This window comes from Peromyscus californicus, unplaced genomic scaffold (genome assembly GCF_007827085.1).
Source record: "Peromyscus californicus insignis strain IS unplaced genomic scaffold, ASM782708v3 Scaffold_7__1_contigs__length_154581171, whole genome shotgun sequence".
Taxonomy (NCBI): Eukaryota; Metazoa; Chordata; class Mammalia; order Rodentia; family Cricetidae; genus Peromyscus; species Peromyscus californicus.
The window spans coordinates 37639540-37661977 of NW_026294595.1; the positions used below are offsets into that span (position 1 = coordinate 37639540).

At 42.1% G+C, this 22438-nt stretch overlaps 1 protein-coding gene across 2 annotated transcripts in view; it reads right to left on the bottom strand.

The window, feature by feature from the left end:
• Ly75 (lymphocyte antigen 75) overlaps positions 1–22438 on the bottom strand; it is a 132339-nt gene that overhangs the window by 82217 nt on the left and 27684 nt on the right. For both annotated transcript variants that reach the window (XM_052724695.1, XM_052724693.1), the window contains exons 12-17: positions 21406–21605; positions 19423–19565; positions 9777–9858; positions 7218–7286; positions 4040–4154; positions 2456–2491 (exon numbers count right to left, since the gene is read on the bottom strand). In XM_052724695.1, the coding sequence (XP_052580655.1) occupies positions 2456–2491; positions 4040–4154; positions 7218–7286; positions 9777–9858; positions 19423–19565; positions 21406–21605 (645 nt within the window). The remainder of the gene's footprint in view (positions 1–2455; positions 2492–4039; positions 4155–7217; positions 7287–9776; positions 9859–19422; positions 19566–21405; positions 21606–22438) is intronic.

The following is a 22438-nucleotide window of genomic DNA, read 5'->3' on the forward strand; positions in this document are numbered from 1 at the left end:
GCCTAGAAGGAAGTCTGGTTATACCGAAGTGTGTCTTCTAAGGGGGCACTGTGACCCTGGTACCTCCCTTTTCTCTTTCACTGTCCAGCCTCCATGAACAGCTTATTACGTCACCTACTCCCTGACACAGGACATCCTGTCAGGCCAAGATGCGGCAGGCTCCCAGCTGAAACTTCAAAGTTGTGAGACAGAGGAGCCTTTTCTTTCTTTCTTTTTCTCTTTCTCTCTTTCTTTCTTATTTAAGAAAATTTTTTATTCAATTTACATACCAACCACAGTCTTGTCTTTAAAACTGTCATTATCAATTTTCTAAGAAAGCGCCATATTGATTTCCAAAGTGGTTGTACAAGCTTGCATTCCCACCAGCAGTGGAGGAGAGTTCCCCTAGCTCCACATCCTCTCCAGCATAAGGTGTCTTCAGTGTTTTTGATCTTAGCCATTCTGACAGGCGTAAGGTGGTATCTCAGAGTTGTTTTGATTTGCATTTCCCTGATGATTAGGGATGATGAGCAATTCCTTAAATGTCTTTCGGCCATTTGAGTTTCCTCTGTTGAGAATTCTCTGTTTAGTTCTATAGCCCATTTCTTAATTGGACTGTTGGGCATTTTGATGTCTAATTTCTTGAGTTCCTTATATATTCTGGATATCAGTCCTCTGTCAGATGTGGGGTTGGTGAAGATCTTTTCCCATTCTGTAGGCTGTCGATTTGCCTTGTTGACCGTATCCTTTGCTCTACAAAAGCTTCTCAGTTTCAAAAGGTCCCATTGATTGATTGTTTCTCTCAGAGTCTGTGCTACTGGTGTTCTATTTAGGAAGTAGTCTCCAATGCCAATGCGTTCAAGACTACTTCCTACTTTCTCTTCTAGCAGGTTCAGAGTAGATCCAGCTATACCACTCTTGGGCATATACCCAAGAAATGCTCAACCACACCATAAGAGCACTTGTTCAGCTATGTTCATATCAGCATTGTTTGTAATAGCCAGAACATGGAAACAACCCAGATGCCCTTCAACTGAAGAATGGATAAACAAAATGTGGTACATATACACAATGGAATACTACTCAGCAGAAAAAAACAATGGCATCATGAGGTTTGTAGACAAATGGATGGATCTAGAAAAAATCATCCTGAGTGAGGTAACCCAGACTCAGAAAGACAAACATGGTATGTACTCACTCATAGCAGGATACTAGACATGAAACAAGGATGAATTGTCTGCTACTCACATCACCAGGGAGGCTACCCGGAAAACAGGACCCCAAGAAAGACACAGGGATTGCCCAATGACAGAGAAATGGAATGAGATCTACATGAACAGCCTGGACATGAGTGGGGGTAATGAAAGGCGAGGGTCGAGGGAAAGAGAGCTTGGGGGAGCGGGAGATCCCAGCTGGATCAACAACAGAGAGGGAGAACAAGGAATAGGAGACCATGGTAAATGAAGACCACATGAGAACAGGAAGAAGCAAAGTGCTAGAGAGGCCCACAGAAATCCACAAAGATACCCACACAACAGACTGCCGGCAATGGTCGAGAGACAGCCCGAACTGACCTACTCTGGTGATGGGATGGCCAAACACCCTAATTGTTGTGCTAGAAACCTCATCCAACTACTGAGGGATCTGGATGCAGAGATCCATGACTAGGCCCTGGGTGGATCTCTGGGAGTCCAATTAACGAGAATGAGGAGGGTTTATATGAGCGAGAATTGTTGAGACCAAGGTTGGATAAAGCACAGGGACAAATAGCCAAATGAATGGAAACACATGAACTATGAACCAATGGCTGAGGGGTCCACACTGGATCAGGCCCTCTGAATGGGTGAGACAGTTGATTGGCTTGATCTGTTTGGGAGGCATCCAGGCAGTGGGACCAGATCTTGTGCTCATTGCATGAGTTGGCTGTTTGAAACCTGGGGCCTATGCAGGATTGTTTGGCTCGGCCTGGGAGGAGGGGACTAGACCTACCTGGACTGAGTCTACCAGGTTGACCTCAGTCTGTGGGGAAGGCTTTGCCCTGGAGGAGATGGGAATGGGGGGGGGCATTGGGGGGAAGGTGAGGGGGACGGGAGGGGGGAGAACAAGGGAATCCGTGACCGATATGTAGAACTGAATTGTATTGCAAAATAAATTAAAATAAATTCAAAAAAAAAAAAAAAACTGTCATTATCTCAGTTAATTTAACACCGTAACCCACTAAGATTCTGGCTGTCTGCCCTGAGGAAGCACTGTTCGTAACACAACAAGGACTTCTGAACCAGTGGCTGGACTTTCCTGTGCCCACAGAGAAGGAAACTCCATCTCGGCTTCCTCATCCCACACCATCCACGTACCTCTGCTGCCTGCAGACATTTCACTTGAGGATATGAGAAGAAGTTAGCAATTACCAACAAACTACATGCATGATCACAAAGAGGTCGGAGTAGCTTTGGCTCAACTCTGGCGCTCAGCTTACCTGGATTGTACCAGTCTGGTGTTTGGGGAGTGCTACCTGTATAAGGAAGAGAGCAAAGGCTTAGGATTAGTGCTGGCTTACAAAGCACGCATCCTGGAAATGGAGCCAGAAGGTGATAGGAGGCCTTGTGGGGGCCTGTTCCTTTTGGAATGTCGAGTTAGGCATTTCTGAATGTAATATTTCAGTGTTTATACTAATGCTTGCTTTAGTCCTGATCTTTTGAAAAGGCAGACCTATTAAATATTGCTAGTGGTCTAGCACTGAGTATGTAGTTCAATGGTAAAGCACTTGTCTAGTATGTGCAAGGCCATGGGTTCGATCCCCATTGTAAGAACAGAAAGAAAGACTTACTAGCTGTCTTTTAGGAAGTCTTTTGTATTAAGAAAGTCACAAAGAACATATGGCCAGCAATTAGAAACTATAAATAAAATAGCAAATGATGATTCTGTAGCCATTACACAATGCACCAAGGGATGCACAGCGAGGATCAGCACTGTTCTAATGGAATCTGAGTATCCAGTCTGTAAGCGTGGGGTGGATTCTTACCAGTTCCCAAGATGGTATTGGAAAAAATAGACAATAGAGTAGTAAGTGACTCTTTTAAGAAGATTAAGCAAGGCTGAGGAAAATAAGAAAGTCACTCAGGATTCTGGAATGGAAACAGGAAATACAGCAAGCTCTATAGAATTCTGGGCTTTGGGACTGGGTGGGCCAGTATCCAGATGCCCGCACACACATCTCCTTTGCAAGGCTCTGGATGAGATGGCTGACTCCATGAGCTTCCAGTTCCCACTCTGTAAGAGTGCCTCTACTCACAAAGGCCGGGAAGATCACACCATTATGCCTAAGAGGCACCTGGACAATGGCCCTCACAGGACTCCAATGGTTTCCCACATCATTTTCCTATCAGCTGCAGCCACACTGATTTCAAATAAATACATAATTTGCTTAACCTTAGAAATTATAGGGTAAATTCACTGAGCCTCATTTCTTGTGGTCATGAAATTCATGTGGTCATGAAATACCAAAGCATCAGTAGCCCCTCCTCAGAGACTGCCTACACATCAAATGTGTTTAGTGTTTCTCTCTGAGACAGCACTCTTCATTTTGGATAATTTTCACCGATAGGGCTGTAAGACAGGTAAAACTGTACATGGCTTCTTGTTTATAATCTTGTCAAAGACAGGGTGTCATTACGTAGTCCAGGGTGACATCCAAGTCTGGCAATCTTGTCTCAGCTGCTGAGTGCTGGAGTCTACAAGTGTATACCACTATGCCTTATCTCCTCCCTCCCTCCCTCCCTCCCTCCCTCCCTCCCTCCCTCCCTCCCTCCCTCCCTCCCTCCCTCCCTCCCTTTCTCTCTCTCTCTCTGTCATTGCAGGCTCTACTGTCATTTTAACTGGTTTCTTGAATTTGAATTTACATAAAAATATTAGCATCTTGGAGTTGACTGAAAATTGCTTCTAAATTTCACAAGAATCTGCCAAATTTTGATTTCCTCATTCTTGCGTCATTCTTCCCAGAGCACCTTCTAGCCCAGTGTTTGCAGGGTTGAAGCTGAGAAAAGCAGGAACTACCACTTGCCTTTTGGAATCTGACACACCCAGTCAAGCTTTGCATCACAAGCAAAAGGCTTCAAATAAGCAAATTCTCTGTCATCGAAGAAATACCAGCTTCTTCGCCAAGGATGGTCATATACCTGAAGGAGGGAGAGGATGGCAGAATATTCTGAAACTGTTGCAGCTCTTTGCAAACACTGTAAGCTATGGCCTCCATCTCTACTTTAGTTCTAGCACCTACCATACTTGCAAAATGAACAGATGAAGGAATGGAATGTCTAAACAGTAACAGCTTGGGCGAGCGTGACAAAGGAAACAAAGTTGTGTTTATGTCCAAAATGCTAATTGTTGTCTTTTTTTGTTGTTGTTGACATGAAACTTTAGACTTTTTTTCCATTTCTTTTAGAACTATAGTAAAAACTTTTCCTTGGATGTGTTCGTTATACTGTGTTGCAGAAGTTCTTTTTTTTATGCTAGCATATATTTTATATGCTCTTATATATTATATGCTGAGCATCTTGTACTTTTCAAGTTTGAGAAAGACTAAATAGAAACAGGTATTTATTTTGATGGTGTCTAAGCCAGTCTATAACAGAGCAGGTCAGAAAGTGACAGGGACTCCTGGGCCCAGCAGCCCCGGCCCTGGCTGTGCTGTTGCTGTACCACTTCCAGGATGCGCGACCCATTTACGCTCATGGTTCAGGGTTGGAATGTTGACGGCCTGAGCTGGGAGAACCTCCATCACTTTATGATTCTTTTTCTCTTAAGGCCAGATTTATGGGTAGTGTGGTGGGAGAGGCGTGCATCTCTGGACGGGAGAACACGGCCCTGGATGGGTCTCTCCCTGGTGCTGGTTGTATTGGCACCCCTTCTATCATTTACTTTGTTTTTGGTGGGGTTAAAATCTCTTCCTATGTGGAGGTCTCTGTACCTTTCAAATACAGTTCATTGCATCAGTTTTCTAGACAATTCTGAAAACTACATCAGCTTCTCTGAGGGTTTTACTTGCTCTGAGCTGTAAATCCCATAAAATGAACCAATGCTGTGACGCTGACCACGAAAAGAGTTACTTTGAGGATGGCGTTCTTTCCATTTTTAATTGCACCCACCTTACTTTTCTGACCCTTCTTGGGTTATGGAGCGAAGGTGCTACACGCAGTCTCCTCAGCCCTTGCTTTCTTTCTGTGTTTTCCTCAAAACTACTTCTGAGTCTTTTGCTTTTGGAAACATTCGATTCCCTGCTTCGCTTCTATTCCCTAGATTTCAGCTTACTGTAAGGTATGTCTTATACCTATTCTGTATTTAACCACAATGTATCATATCCTGAGGAAGACAGCATATGCCTGTTTCTAGGAGAGGCTTGTCCCATAGTGCAGGGAGCAGAGAAAGCCATGAGTGAGTGAAGTCCAGAGGGAGGGCGTGCTGTTGACATGTGCACAGTCATGTTAAGGACCCCAAAGCCTTCCCTGGGGAATATGAGTGTAGATGCAGAAAATATCAATCATAGCTTTCTCCCCCGGAAATGTATAGCCTGAGGACTACTTGCCTACAGAGACTGCTCCTACTGAGCTTAGCTGAGACTGTCTCTTTGATCAGCTGCATGCAATAACACCGCCTCTCAGGTGAACTCTATATAGTAAACATGGCGAACTCCCAGGGTGCTGTGCTGTCTCCAGCAGAGACCCCAGTTCTCCCGATGTTGGCTTTCCTGTCTGTGTATCTGTCTTTTCTTCATTCCTTCATCACCCTGGTCAGGTCCAGCCCTGGGGATGTGCTAGGACATGGCAAAATAGTACAGTGGTGAAATATCCTGGAACCAGACACATGTGGGTTTAGGTGTTATTCTGACACATCTAAGTTGAAATTTCTTTCTCAACTTGATGATTATGGTAATGGCACCTATGTCACAGTTTGTATACATATTAAGTGAAATAATGTGTGCAACATGCCTACCTCAGTGCCTGGCTCATAAAGAATCTATAACTCTTCGATACCACCATCATGACAGTGCTCTACCATTTTTATTCTCACAATTACCACCTCATTGCATATACCTTCTCTTTTGCCTATTGGAGCCCTTACCCAATAGTACCCCAGCTTATTTAATTGTCCATCTACTGCTGTGCTCTTGTGAAGAGCCCTGTCATTGATATCTTCTAGGGCCTTTATGTACCTCCCAGATACCTCACTTATAAAATGGATAAACAAATGGATTCTGTACAAGATTCCAAATGTGTCCGTGGTATTTTCCAATCCTAATTGCTGTATCTTGAAATAGATCTCAAGATAAATTTTCCTCACATTCTTGGCTTCCTGTTCACATTCACAATCTTGGTTCATGTTGCCCTTTCTCAGTTTAAAAAACATCCTGTTCCCTATCCAAAACAAACAAACAAAACCACCAAGAGTTCAAGCACCTGAACCAGACAGCAACCTAATTTCCCAACATTGTTTTTTAAAATTAAAAAAGTTAATTATATGCAGGTGAGGGTTCTGCTTGCATGTGTTTGTACACCACGGGAGTGCTTGGTGCCTGTGGAGGTCAGAAGAGGGCAGAGGATGCCCTGGAACTGGAGTTAGGGTGGTTGTCAGCCATCATGGGAAACTCAGGTCCCCTGGAAGAGCAGTCAGTACTCTGAACTACTGAGCCATCTCCCCATTCCTGAAGTACTGTTTTTAATGTAGAACCAAATAAAAGTCCTGGATACATCCTGTTCTCCTCACTGCTGGTCACCAGACTTCCTCTTGTACTTCCTGCAATTGCCCATTAGAAAGCCTGATCCTACTGCACCTGCACAAACTCTATCCATCCTTAGAGACCAAGGTCAAGTCCCAACTCTTTCTGGACAGGTCTTAGAGATCACTTCCTTTTTCCTTGGCTACCTTCAGCCTCCTCTTTTGAAGCATCATGAATTATTACTACATCATTACTACATAATGACGATAAAGCTGTGTTTCTTGAACATGAATTTTAGTTTAAGTTAGACAGTTTGGACATGCTTTTCGCTGCATGGGCATCACACTCCATGAACAAAAGGTATTCCATGGATATTTTGCCTGAGTATACATGACTTCAGATTTGTGTGTGGTGTTGAGGGTTGAACCCAGGGCCTCACACAGGTTAAGCAGGAACTCAGCCACTGAGCTCCAACCTCAGTCCCTGGATTTTATTTTTAATGCTGATTTTCCAGGATGGTACTGACCTTGATAGCAGCACAGTCTCTGATGTCATAATCCTGTTGAAACTCCTGCTCCATGATAACAGTAGACACCTGGAAAAGACAAGCCTGCCTTGAGGATGGAAGGCTGATATGATATTTGCTACTTACATATAATTTAGGCAGCTTTTAATAATTCAAGCATGCTCATTTGCCACTGAAAGAAAACAGTCTTTTATGCCACTTTGTGAAAGATCTGGAGGCCAAACTATGAGAGGACTTGGGAACTGCTGGAATGTCTTAAGTTTCTCACAGTTTGAGAAGTGTGGTCAGCAGGGTGTTAAGTCACCTCCGAGTCAGAAATGACAGCTGAAAAGGACTTTTTAGTTTTTGTTTGTTTGTTTTCGTTTTGAGACAGTGTTTCTCTGTATATCCTTGGCTGTCCTGGATCTCTCTCTGAAGACCAGGCTGGCCTCGAACTCACAGAGATCCACCTGCTTCTGCCTCCCGAGTGCTGGGATTAAAGGCGTGCGCCTCCACAGCCGGTGACTTTTCAGTATTTTGGTCAGTTGTATTCAGTATTTGTGTATTTGGTCAGCTGTATACTTGATCAGTTGATTTCAGATATCCCCCAATTTGAAAGCGTAAGCCTGGACTCTTCCATTTATCCAGAACAGAGAATAAACTGATAAGAGCAACACACAGGAAATGATGACTGTCCGGGAAATGGACACTTAGAAGTGTCATGTACCTCTCTTTAGAGAAGGTAAACACTGAAAGTATTATTTAAGGACCTTTCTAGGTTTGCCTATTTTGCTCAATACAGATACTTTCTTTGTTATATAACTAATGTTTTTAGATGATAAAAATACATATTTTCTATTATTAATAGATAATAGAAATCAACACAAAGTAAGTACAAATGAAAGTTTTGGAAAATGATTTGTATTCTCCAAAGATTACCATGATGTTTGTATAGCTCCAATTTTTTTGTTTTTTTTGTTTTCGAGACAGGGTTTCTCTGTGTGCCTGTCCTGGATCTCGCTCTGTAGACCAGGCTGGCCTCGAACTCACAGAGATCTACCTGGCTCTGCCTCCCGAGTGCTGGGATTAAAGGCATGCGCCACCGACACCCGGCATAGCTCCAATTTTTTAAAACTCTATATAGAGAAACTAGACATACAAGCTTTCAAAAAGTGAAAATAAATGGAGCGGGTGAAGGTACTTGCTGTCAAGGCTGACGTCCTGAGTTCAATTCCCAGAATCCACTTGGTGGAAGAAAAGAACTGAGTCCTGAAAGTTATCCACTGGGCTCCACCACCCCACCCCCAGGCACACACGCAAAATAAGTAAACATAAATAAATAAATTAATAAATAAAAGTAAGATGGCTACTTTGCTTTTTCCTTCCCGAACCATATAAGTAAATCTGTGTCTATTTCAAAATGTGTAAATAATTCTAATGATGGAGATGTATGTTTTCCGTCTTTTTGATGGAGGTAAAAGTGTTTTATGTCTTTATGATGTTTTAAAGTGTGCACACCGAGAACACCGGAGTCTAGCTAGTTAGCATTTGCATTTTCTTTCACAGTCACCATGGATGCAGTGAGAACAACGTGTTGCTAACTATGGTCCCACACTGCACGGTAGATCTCTTGAACTTAATTGCTTATCTACCTAAAATTTTGTATCTTTTGACAAACCTCTCCCCTATTTCAGTCTGCCCCAGTCCCTGGTAACCACCACGCTATTTTCTCCCTTCTAGTTCCTCATTGTGTGTGCTCAATGTGTGACACCGTGCCACACCAGAACATTTTCACACAGTCTGTAGTGTCTACTGGACAATTCTGCCCTCGGTCCCTACCCTGCCCTTTCTCCTCCTTTGTGTTTCCAGACAGCTGCATCTCTATTTTCACGCCTATCACATGCCTTTGTATATCTATGTAAACACATGATTTGATGTATCTATATAAACATCCAAGAAACCACAGATTGTATTTCTTTTTCGAGACAGGGTCTTGGGTCCCTTGGGCTGTGCAGTAACTTTTAGCTGGAATCCCATCTGCCTATTTTTGCTTTTGTCATTGGTACTTTCGAGTTCATATTCCAGAAATCATTATCCAGACTCTGTCATGGAGATTTCCTGCTTCCTTTTTCCTCATAGCTACATAGTTTGGGGTTCTGACATTGAAGTCTTCAGTGCATTTTGAGTTCATTTTCATATGTGATGTGCATATGGGTATGCGTGTGGATAGACAGTCTTCTTGGCACAACTCATCAAAGGGACTGACCTTCCCTGATGTGTCCTGGCACTTTTGTCAATAATCAGGTGACCATCAACTCACGAATTTATTTCCTGTTTTCTCTTCTTTCCTATTGATACTAGCATGACATTTTGATCACTGTAGGCTCCTCAGAGTGAATGATAGAGTTTGGTAGAATTATATCCCCAGAGCTGTCCTTCTCCTGCAGACCGCTTTGGCTAGTCGGGCTCTTCCGCAGTTCCATACAAACTTTAGATGTGGGTGTTTCAAACAACTGACTTCCTTGCTTTTGAAGCAAACATTCCTTCCATTTATTTCCCACCATGAAAGTTTGAACTTACCGGTGTACGATCGCTCCACTGCCAGGACCCTTGTAAATCGGGGCTTCTTTTATTGAGACCAATCCACAACCAACGCCGCCCACTATGTTAAAAGAAGAAAAAGAGGCAGTATTAGAAGTAGAGGACAATACTTGCTAAAAATATTTAGCATTCACATGTTTAAGGTGACTGAGTCATGTATGTGTGTTCAGGAGATCTGGCACCAACAGAAGAGACAATCTCAAGCGATACAAAGAAAGAAATGAAATCAAGCCGTTAGTCCGGAGCAACCATAGAAAAGGCACCACATGTGTAAAACTAAATTTTAAGTTATTTCCTGTGTCCAAAAGGCAGAATCTACTCTGCTTTGGGCTTTTAAACGGAAAATGTGATTATTAAGTTTTTACTGCAATGGTTCATATTAGGCAATATTTTCAGACAGAGTCAATGACAATAATGGCAGTTTGCCTTTGTCTCCTTTTTCTAGACTTATTTATGCCCATGAATGCTTTGCCTGCATGTATGTATGTGCACCACGTGTGTGCCTGGTCAGGAGAGGACATTGGCTCCCCTGGAACTGGAATTATGAATGTTGTGAGCCATGATGTGGGTGCTGGAAACCAAAGCCAGGTCCTCTTGTAAGAACACGAGTACTCTAAACCATGGGCCACCTACTTGCCTTCTTTTGAGATGGGGGAGGGGGTGTCATGTGGCCCAGCGTGACCTTGAACTCTTTATATGCAGTCAAGGTTGACCTTGAATTTCTTATCCTCTGTCTCCACCTCCTAAGTGCTGGGATTGCAGGCATTAGACACCATGTTTCATAAGGTGTTGGCACTTGAACTCAGGACTTTGTGTAGGTACTTTACAAGGTGACACATTCCCAGTCCCAACAACTGCATTTTAAAAACAGCGCTTGTCTAGGGGTTAAGGATGTTGCTCAAAGGTAGATCACTTGCCTAGCAAGTACAAGGCCCTAGGTTAAAACACACACACACACACACACCTTTATGGCATTTTATCAAATTTCTTTTCTTTATAAAGCAAAATAGGCTATTTGATTAAAATTTTATTAAGGAAAAATTTTAAATACTTCAATTCCTACTGTCCATTAATTTTAAAGTGAGCAAGTAGTTAAGTTTTTGTTTTTGTTTCAATCTAGGTTTATTCAGGTAGCAAAGAAAATGCCAGGACAAGTTAATGAAATAATCACTTCAATCATCATGTTTAAGACTATCAGTCTTATATTCCTATGTAAAAGCATTGAGCTGGGTATAATGATGTCACAGAGAAGTGTGAGACCTAATGTCGCCTGTCAAACAGAATATTACACAGCCAAGGAAATATCACTACAAAATATGATACATATGAACCCATGGGAGCTACCAAATGAGGTATATAGCATTTAAGCATTATGAAATCCCAACACTTTTATGAGAGGTCATAGTGGACTGCAGTATGCAAACACTTTTTGAGGCTGGAGGAAAAAGACAGTCTTCAAAAGATGGATAATATTTCTTTGGAGCCCCAAATCCAGGTGCTTACCATGTTCCAGTGGAATGCAGGTAGGTGCCTCACGGATGAAGAGATACAAATGGGAAGGCAGGAACACACATGTAAGTAATGTCCTTCCCTCAAACAAACTTCCACACTAGCAGGCCTACATATGTGACAAGTAATCCAGCTGCAAACCTCCAACTGAAAACATTCCCTAAAATTCACTAGACTTTACAGCTTTAATAAGTAACCAAATTATATCCCTTTAATTTAACTTCATGGTGGAACATGGTATCAGTGGTATAAGCACAGTATACATGTGCATGCATAGATTATATATATATATATATATATATATATATATATATATATATATAATTATTTCAGAAGAGGAAGGATCTAAATGCAAAAGCAGTCTGTACTGTTTAGCTTTGTAGAAAATACAGAATATATAGAATGTACAGCTATAAAGTTATTGAGAAATATAAGCCTGTATATCTTTTTGTTTGTTTATTTGTTTGTTTTTCGAGACAGGGTTTCTATGTGTCACAGCTCTAGCTGTCCTGGAACTCACTTAGACCAGGCTGGCCTCGAACTCACAGAGAGCCATCTGCTTCTAACACTCAAGTGCTGGGATTAAACGTGTGCGCCGCCGCCACCACCACCTGGCAAGCATGGATATCTTTATACAATGTTTTAGTAACCTAGAGAACAAACCTAACTTTATACCACCCTCTTACTCTTTAATAAAGTCACTGCGTGTGGCCATGGCAACACACATCTATAACCCCAGCACTTAGATGCAGAAGCAGAAGGATGGCTGGTGTGAAGCCAGTGTGGGTTATTTAGTCTGTTCCAGTTCATCCTGAGCTACACAGCCAGACCTTGTCACGAAACAAAACCGAACAGCAGAAACAAACACACGCTTTCCTTTCCTTCAACATTCCCACTAGTTTAGTATCGGTCAGTGTTTTCTTGCCTGTTCAACTTCAACTTGTCGGACCTGGAGAATATGAGAATTCTCCCCTCTTATATTTTCATTGTTAGGTTGTTCTATTTGGAGAGAATAGTCACCAATTTGTAGACCAGATAAACCCAGTAGAGACAATTAATTCCAGTTCAAATTGAGCAGCTATAAGGAAATTGCAATTTCCAGCTATCTATTCAGCTGACTGAGCTTTCTCACAGGCCTCCTACTGTATCACACTTCTCTAAACCACGAGGTCTAGACAGTTTCTATACACAGGTCATCCTTAAGCCAGGTTGCTAAGACAGGGTAGGTTAAGTCTCCTTCCTCAAACTCATATGATGATACAACTATTTCTTCCAAGTCTGTGCTTCTTACATACTTGGGCGTGGGAAATTCCCTACAGAAGCTTTAGAATATCTATCTTATTTAGTAACAATTTGTTACTCATTTGGGAAGAAAGACAGATGATCACCTATCGCCTAGACTCAAGCAGCTACCCCATACCCCCAGCCTTTGCAGAGCTCTGCCCATCCTTCCTAGGCTCCCGGGGACTCTCACCCAGTGTCCTCTTAGGCAGTGGCTCCCTGTCCTCCTACTGACAAACTTCTCTAGTTCATTCCCGAGTGCTATGCTAAAGCTCAGAGGGCGGTTTCTTATAGAAACGTTTGTTCAGTTGTCCGAAATATCTCCAATCATCACTCCTTTCAGAGAACGAACTCCATTTCAACCCTGAATTTAGTTTCAGCATCATTTCAAGGGATTTCCTAGAGTGTCATAAATACAGAGACTAGTAGGTGCTCATGGTGTGTGTGTGTTCTGGGGCAGGGGGGCGGGTTAGAGGAGAAAATAATTTCTTCTTCTGAAGTTGACCTTCCTTAGCTGCTGACAGATGAAGGGAAGAATAAGCCGGAAAGCACATCATTCACTGCACACCTCTAGTGCAGAATTCAAGAAGGCTGGAGGAAAAAAAAAAATGCTCCTGATCATAACTGGGGAGCCAGATCAAAATGAAACCTTCCCATTTCCTTTCTAAACGGCTTCTACTCCACGCACTAAGCATATGGTAAGGCTATTAGGAGACACCGCACAAAAGGTTGGTAAGTGGAAGTGTGTTAAAATTCTGATGTTCAGTCCAATTTCCTGCTGCACTTGGTTTCTAAGGAAAACAGTATCTCAGCCACGAGCCCGGATAAATACTATTTAATGAGGGCTCTTAGTCTGCAAAGCCTAGATTTCTATCTCAAGCCATTCATTTCTCTTCCCAGGAGGGAGTGTACAGAGCAGCAATGGCTGCGAACCAGGCTTTCTTCTCTAATCTGTGGACTGGTTTGGCTCCACAATGGTTTCCCATTGGGATGCCATTAAGAGTTGCAATGATCTAAGAGCCTTAATGAGTCAGTGTATCATGAATCCTTTTTTACTGAAATACAAGCAGAGATCTAGAAGCTGGACTGTGAGAAACAGAGCAGTCACCAGTCTTAACTCCATGGCATGTGATCCAGACTTGGTGGACAGTAGGCTTCTTGCTGAGAAGTAATAAAAACAACACGTTTAGCGTGGACTTAATAATAATTTTCTAGTATAAATGACTCTGCTTCCTCCTTTCCGTTAAACTATTGTGGCAATCTTGGTTTTAAAGTATGCTCTTTTTCTAAGCACAGCCCAAGCAAACAATTGCTTTATAACGGAGCATTTATTAATTGGATAGAATAGTCTGCGCATACGGCCTTTTGCTGGCTTGCTGGCATTCATGCACAAATAAAATAGAGTTCCCATGGGTGAAGGTATTATGGAGTTTTTTTTCTATACTTCCATCTTTTCCATTTTCAATATGCATTACTTTTGTAGACTGAAAAAAATTTTAAATAGTTTTTTCTTTGGACAATTTTATGAAAATGTGTATAGGAATGGAAGAAAATGGAAACTATTTCCACAAAATGTTGCCTATAAGTAATATTCGAAACCGTTTTCATTTTCTTCTTTACTTTTTTATGTACTTTCCAGTTTTACATATGAACTCATATCAGTTTTTAAGGAGGGTGTTCAATAGTGCTAAAAGGGAACAGATCAATAAAGGTAGCCACCTTTCACACAGCTTTCTCTCCTGTAATCCACTCTGCCCACCGATGTTCTTAATGGCTATTTCTACCATACAGGGCTATGACATTTTTCTATTAATTGGTCCCCTCAAATATCTGCAGATATATTGCTCGGTACTTGTCCATGGCTTCCTGCTCCAATTGGAGATAGTAACTCCTTGCAAAGAATTGTGAGCTTGTTCTGTAAATATTTTCTAAGAATGCTTCACCTAGATAGTGTGATTGTGTGTGTATGTGTGCGCGCACACACTTGTGTGTTTGAAGCTCATGATCTTATTAGGTTGCCTTGTTAAAATTCCAAACTTCAGCTAAGATTGGCAGTGTATTTCAAGGGCCATGCCCTAGAGGCAGCTACCACAAGGACTCTTTGATTCTATGGTATACCAAAGGCTTTGGTTTCTGCTCAATGTCATAAACAGGTTTATCAGCAAAATTTAGAAGTTTGTTAATCAGCAAGACCTCAGAAATGGGCTTTTGTTGGTGAAACAAATTACTCAAGATACAAGGACTGGCTAAGATACTCAGGAACCTTACCTTTCATTAAAAGGTATTTTCCAGTAACCTGCATCTTTAGAAATGGTACCTACGGTCCCTACATGGCCCCAGGGCCAGGTGCTAGGTCAGGTGACTATGACAGCCTGATAGAATTGATCATGGGAACAAAATTCTGTCCTTGTTACATCTACCTCAAGTGAGGCTGCAACACAGCTCAAAATGCTCAAAGACAGATTGCTGGGACAAGGATTTCAAGCTTTCGAAGTAGATTGTCTGGAATGTGCTGTGGCTGCTTCAACATATGTCTGTGTAACAAATGACTGCAAGCACAGAAGGATTTGATCTGAATTTTGTAATCACGATACTCGACTCTCAAGCCTCTGAGGAAACAGCCAAGATTCCCTTCAAAAAGAATCTAAGAATAAGTTTATCCAAATTGGCTTAGGCCTAATACAAGATGATGAAGTCTAGAACACCTGAACTCCTACAATAGATGCTCAACACACAGACAATTATAAAATCTAGGTATTGTATTTTACATCAATACTCAAGAACAGTATTGTTTTAGACAATCAATGTGTCCAGCCTGGGCTACATGAGACTCTTGTCTCAAAAGAAAAATGAGGAGGGCTGGGGCATAGCTCAATGGTAGAGTGCTTACCTACCATTCATGAGAATCAGTTCAATCCTCAGACTTCCTATGTAGCCAAGGATGATCTTGAACTCCTGATCCTCTTGCCTCCACATCTGTGGGAGACCAGCTGGAGACTGGCTCCCACATTTTACCCCAGGGTACTCTTGAGGAGTGAGGGATAAGAGATTTAGATAGAAGGACAGAGGAGAGAGAAAGAGATAGAAACACAGGATAGCCTTGGGAGGGCCTGGATCCTATTCCACCGGCCCCTTTTGTCTCTTCTAAAGGGCTATTTATAGGAATGCCAAGGGGTGGAGCAAAAGACCACCCTCTAGCACAGCCAAGTGCAGACCTTTCCAATCACCTAGAAACCATGCACATGGTCAAGCAATCCTCTAATGCAGCTCTGCCGGGTAAAGCAAGCTCAGATCTCACTAGGAACCTTTGTTGGCCTCCACACATATCCCTAAGCTAGGAGTGACTGCAGGAGTGTGCCACCTTAATAAGGAAATATAGAGTGTTTGTGTTTCACTGTGGTAAAGCAAACTTGTAAAATATGGTAAAAATTTTTCTAATGGAGTATTTTCAAAAATCACTCAAAATCTTGCTTGCTAGATGTAATACCCATTGATTATCTCTATGTATTTTGAAGTCTAGTTTTCAGTGTGAGTAGCATATCTTTAAATTTTTATAATCTTGCTTTTTCTTCACTTAAAACAATATCCTGGAACTCACTCTGTAGCCCAGGCTGGCCTCGAACTCACAGAGCTCTGCCTGCCTCTGCTTCCCGAGTGCTGAGATTAAAGGCGTGCGTCACCGCCGCCGCCCAGCAACATTTTCTATCTTAATATATATTAAACTACAAAACAGCTCAACAACGATAATAATAGACATCCTTACCTGTTTCTTTTATGAGAATGCATTTCAAAATGCTCCCTCATTAATTATGACAGATAGTGACTTGAGCATTATGTTTCTAATGTAATAAGCATTTAAATTAAACACATCAAATATATGATTTATTTATATGTTAAGACAGAAATGAATTAGGATTTTTTCTATTTGCAGTTTCAGTCCCTATTATAATCTGATCACACAATCTCTAGCTTGTGGTCGTTAACTCTCTTGTTATCTGAGTTAACGTGGGACAACCACACAGATAGCGCAGGCCAGCAAAAAGGACCAAAACATAATGAGCCAAGGACATGGCAAACCAAGTGATGCCTGTGTCGGTGAGCCACTATTCAGCACTCTGTACATAAAATGTCACCACTTCTCTTAATCTTTAGAGAGAAGGACTATTACTGAAATGCACCATTTTAAAGTATTTTGTGTTTCCTTCCACCCAGAATGGAAACACCATAATCTCGAGGCTGAACAAACAGTAATGCCAGATTTGCCTCGTGTGTGTGTGTGTGTGTGTGTGTTTAGCAAAATAGAATCGGATTTCATTATTGAATAAATTTGTAGACTTGGACTTAATCAAAATTGATAATGTACAAATTGGGCCGTTGCCAATTTATTTTATGCTAGATTAATCTTTTGTTATTTCATTTCTATAATTCTCTACACGGACATTGTACAGCTTCCTTCCCCTCCTACATCTGATTTATGGACACATACTTTTAAACTCTACTGAATGTTAAATTTTTAATATTTATAAGATCTGTTTCTAAAATATGGATTCCAGATAAAATAATTTATTATGCCTTGGTATTTTTTCACAACTATTTTATGTTTCTACATTCCAGTTTTTATTCAGAAAGTGTTTAAAGCCTGATATTTATTAAAGTATTCCTTTTAAGATTTAAAAAAAGAAAAACAACTGTGTGTGCGTGTGGGAGAGGAACGTATCTGCGCCATGGTGCCTGTGTGTGTCAGAGGACGACTTTCAAGACTCAGTTCTCTCGTTTGACCCTGGGGAGGCAGGGTCTTTCTTGTTTCTGGTACATCCATATTCTGGACTAGCTGGCCCACAAGCTCCCAGGCATTTCTGGTTTCCACCTCCCATCTCACCACAGGACAGCTGTGACGTGTGCCACGGCATCTGGCTTCTTAAATGGCTTCCAGGCTGGCACTCAAATCATCAGGCATGAGTGGCATGTGCCTTCACTTGCTGAGGCATCGCCACAGCCCCTGAAACCCACCATTAGGACGGTTTTCTCTTTTAAGATTTAGGGTAATTTTGTTCTGTTCTTGTAATGACATACATTAACTATCAAGACTTGGGGGCGAACTATATCCTTTTACAATAAACTACTTATTCTAAGTGTTCTTGCTTTTTTTTTTTTTTTTTTTTTTTTTTTTTGGTTTTTCGAGACAGGGTTTCTCTGTGTAGCTTTGCGCCTTTCCTGGATCTTGCGCTGTAGACCAGGCTGGCCTCGAACTCACAGAGATCCGCCTGCCTCTGCCTCCTGAGTGCTGGGATTAAAGGCGTGCGCCACCACCGCCCGGCTTGTTCTTGCTTTTTTAAATGCACATCTGAGCTAGGGTATGTTTGTGATGTGTTTTTTCAAAGGATGCAATACACATTGTTCAGATCAATCTTTTCAAAAAATGAAGTTAACTGGGAGCTAAACAGATTGCAAGCATCTCCTACCGTAATACGCTTTAGATGCCAGTTTTCACATATCTTTTATATTTAATGATGTCCAAAAGAACAAGGCTAGTTAGATTGTCCTCATTTTTCTCGTAAACTTTTATTTTGAGGAAAGGGCTTTTGTTGGATTCAGAATTGTAGAGAAAATATTCACTAAGATATATTTATGTGTTTTTTTAAAGTCATTTATCCTAGTACACCTTGATTAAACAAACACCTCATAGTCTTCAGAAAAGTGAGGAAGAAGTAATTTTGAGGCGTCGAAGGCCCTAATTCCTGCGATTGTACTGAAAGTTTCAGCTGACCTACATTTGCCTGAAGGTCATCAGGGACATCAGAGGAGCCTTCCACACTAACATTACAACCACGACTGTAGCCACTTCGATAACTTCGCAGTGTCTTTCACATTGTCCTACTCCATGAGGCTTTCCACAGGGGCAGCTGTAGCAGCTTTCTACCTAGTTGCCTGAGAGTATCTACAGACCCGCTCTTTATAGTCTTACTATTTTTCATTTCTGGAGACAGAACTCAGGGCCTCACAGATGCTGGGTGAGCATGCCCCCACCGATCCATGCCCTAGCCTTGTCTGTGCGGTTGTACACATGTGTGTGTTTACAGGAACACAGTGGTTCCTAACAATTAACCTCTTCACAGCTGAAATGACTTGGAGACTAACTTTGATTTTTTTTTTCTTTTTCTTTTTTTTTTTTTTTTTGGTTTTTCGAGACAGGGTTTCTCCGTGTAGCTTTGTGCCTTTCCTGGAACTCACTTGGTAGCCCAGGCTGGCCTCGAACTCACAGAGATCTGCCTGGCTCTGCCTCCCGAGTGCTGGGATTAAAGGCGTGCGCCACCACCGCCCGGCGATTTTTTTTTTCTTAAGATCAAACTTCTTCCCTGATTAGCAAGGCTGTTCCATTTTCATAAAATCCCACTTCCTGTTGCATGGCTCTTTCCCCCTCAGCTGTCCACTCTGTTCTCATACCTTTGTTTCTATTTGTGTTCTCTGGCTTCTATTTCTAGCTAGCTTACTGTTCAAAACACTGTCTGCCTTCTAAGAATCAGCCTCCTTCATAACATTTGCCCTGATTGCACCAGAAACACTCCCTCCCCTTCTGGCTCCTTCCCGAGGCTCCCCTTATCATTGCCCTATACTTTTGCCACACTTTTCTTAACCTGGCTATTGGTATGTGCTACACAAAGGGTGAGGACTCCGCCTTGGTCAGCTTTGAATCTTTCGTGGCATTTTGCAATAAGGGCGTTTGATGCTACTTGAGTGTCAAGGATGGGCGGCTTTTTAGATGCTAGATCACAACAACCTAGATACCTAGAAGACATCAGGCTTAGGTCAGAAACACTCATTCTAGAAATATTACCTGAACAGGTCCGTTAACAAGCGAACGAAGTCCTTTATTTCATCCGTATGGCTGAAGCTGGGTAAGTGTGCTCCAAGCGCTTGGCAGAATCTTTCAGCTTCTTCCCAGTTCCTCTTTCTTACCGTTCTTTCTATATGGAACACCTTAACGAAAATAGAATAGTGTTTTTCTGGAATGATCATAAAATATTCATAGTTTTTTTGTTTGTTTGTTTGTTTTTTATCAATTGCAGTCAAAGGTGTGGGTCCCTGACATGAATTCTTTCAGGTGTAATGGAAACATAACTAAACGCATACACAGCAAACACGCAAGTCCTGCCTGGAGTGAGCTAAAGGCCCACACAGTGGTGGCCACTGTCACCAGGTGAGTGGCCTTCCCCAGCCAGGCTGGAGAACTGCTCCAACTAGTACATTCCTAAGACCTTGAAGAGAAAGCACACCAGGGTCATGGCTGAACAGGGTGCACAGGAACACTCTGGAAGCAGCTTTCTGTGAAGAAGTGTGCCAACAGCGTAATTCTGAGCATCAAACACGGAAGCCTGCGGAAGAACAGGGCTCTTTTTCTGATCAAGAATAATCAAAGAACTATCTATATGGGTCTGTGAACATCGACAGATGGTGCCAAATCAAAGCCTGGCACTTTTGACTCTTTCTTTGATTTGTGATGATTAACTCTATGCTAAAAGAGACCTCCCTATTTCAAAGAAGAGGAAGAAGCAGGGGAGCAGGCCGAGAGTACGAAACCACAGTTGTCTGATTGCTGCCCCTGGAACCTACACTCTAGCCAGGACTAGAGTGTATGGTGGAAGGAACATGCTTCTCTCCACCTTTACAAGGGACTTGGCCATGTAGTGTGCTGAGGTTAGTGGCCCTGAAGTAATAGAGTTCTGAGATGCACCAACTTGGTTGGCCTCGCTTTCTTGGGCTCCAGGAATTGACTATGAGAAAAACAATCTGACAGGTGTCACCCCTTTGCCTGAGCCCCAGAGTGAAGGGTAGCAGACACCAGGTCACAGCCTACAGCCCAGGATAGCTGACTAACAGCTGGTAGAATTCTCAGCCGAGCAGTCAAACCCTAACTGAGTCAGACATCTATAAGTGTGAAACTAAATGTAATTACCATGGGGTTTAGGAAGGATATTGAATGGTTTGGTTATGGAACTAGATGAATGTTACAGACTGGTAGTTTGAAAGTAATTGGCCCCCATAATCTCATAGGGAGTGGTACCATTAGGAGGTATGGCTTTGTTGGAGTGGGTATGGCCTCCTTGGAGGAAGTGTGCCTCTGTGGGGGTGGGCTTTGAGGATTCTGATGCTAATGATAACATCCAGTATCTCAGTACATTTCCCGTTGCCTGCAAGATGCAGGACTCTCAGCCACCTCTCCAGCACCATGTCTGCCTGCACACCGCCATGTTCCCTACCATGATGATAACGGACTGAACCTCTGAAATGGTAAGTGAGCCACCTCAATTTAAATGTTTTCTTTATAAGGGTTGCCATGGTCTTGGTGTCTCTTCACAGCAATGAAACCCTAAGACACAGACCTCAAATTACTATTTTTTAACACAATAAGAACTGGCTCTTATTATGCAAGAAGGAATTTTAAGAGTCTCATGCTCTACCGACTGAACTAGCCGGGCGTCTTATAAGAATTTTAATCCAATAAGAAGAATTAGAGGCCTATGAAAATCCTACACATGATGTCAGCATGCTGCAGGTCACCCAGTTTCTCAGAAGGAAAGAACCATGGGAAAAGGTCACTCCGGCTTTGGTCTTACTTTTGAGGGCAGGACATGGGTAGGGTATGGGTTGAACTGTCTGATACCAGAGTCCAATGATGCTTTTCTAAGGACCCCACGCTCCTGAACACTTGTATTAGGTTCTGCATGCTCAAAAGGAGGAGCATAATTTGTACAATAACAAGAACCAGGATAGGAGAAGAATGACTCCATTGAAGGACTGAATGAAAATGCAGCTTTACCTTATAACAAGAAAGACTGGAGGGGAAAGTGAGCCAGCCTTGAGGACAGGGGCCATCGGGCTTCGGGACTGCTTCCTTGGGCTCCTGGGGTCCCCTCATTTTCTTGCATATTGAAAGTGCTCTGAAGCTTTTGCAGTTTTTCACTTCCCACCTGCCAAGAGTCCTTCCGGTAGACATAGCCACACACCCACCTGGAGATGCTGGGGAAAAGTCAATGAAAAATTAAAACTTCCAAAGAACAGCCAGGTGGTGGTGACATATGCCTTTAATCGCAGCACTCGGGAGGCAGAGGCAGGTGGATCTCTGTGTTCGAGGCCAGCCTGGTCTGCAGAGGGAGTTACAGGACAGCCAAGGCTACACAGAAAAATCCTATCTTGAAAAACTAAAATCAAAACCAAGAAAAAAAAAAAAGAAAGACAAGTTCTTGCTATGTAGTCCAGGCTAGCCTCAACCCCGGGGTCTTCCTGCCTTAGCCCTAATTGCCTGGATTACAGGCATTTGCCACCAAGATGTCTATGTCTTACTTGTTAGAATATATCTACCTTATCTGATATTTAACCAGGATTAGCATCTATATTCTACCTTCTCTAAGTAAAAAGATAATTTTGTTATTATTAATGCTACTCAAACTGATAGTCATGATCATGAGATTTTTTTTTTTGTGGAGATTCTCTGTTTAAAATACTGTGTCCTATTATGAGATCACACAGTCCAGTTTCCATGTTATAGAAAAATACCTTAATGATCACATTATATAAGATCATGCAAAAAATATTGAACATTTAAAGAGAGAGAGGTGGAGGGACTTAGGACCTTTAGCTTATTCAAAGCCAAGTCTAAACAGCGCTGGCTTAGAAGTTGGAAGGTCTTGATTTTATTAATTCGACAACCAGGTATATTTTGTTAAATAAGTCCTTGAAGCCTCTATTTTCTCAGCTCTAAAATCAGATGGGACTTCTGAGGCCCTTCTACATCAAATCCTGGTTTCTGAGGCAAATTGTGGTCAATCCTTGAGGCTGTTTGGAGAAAAATG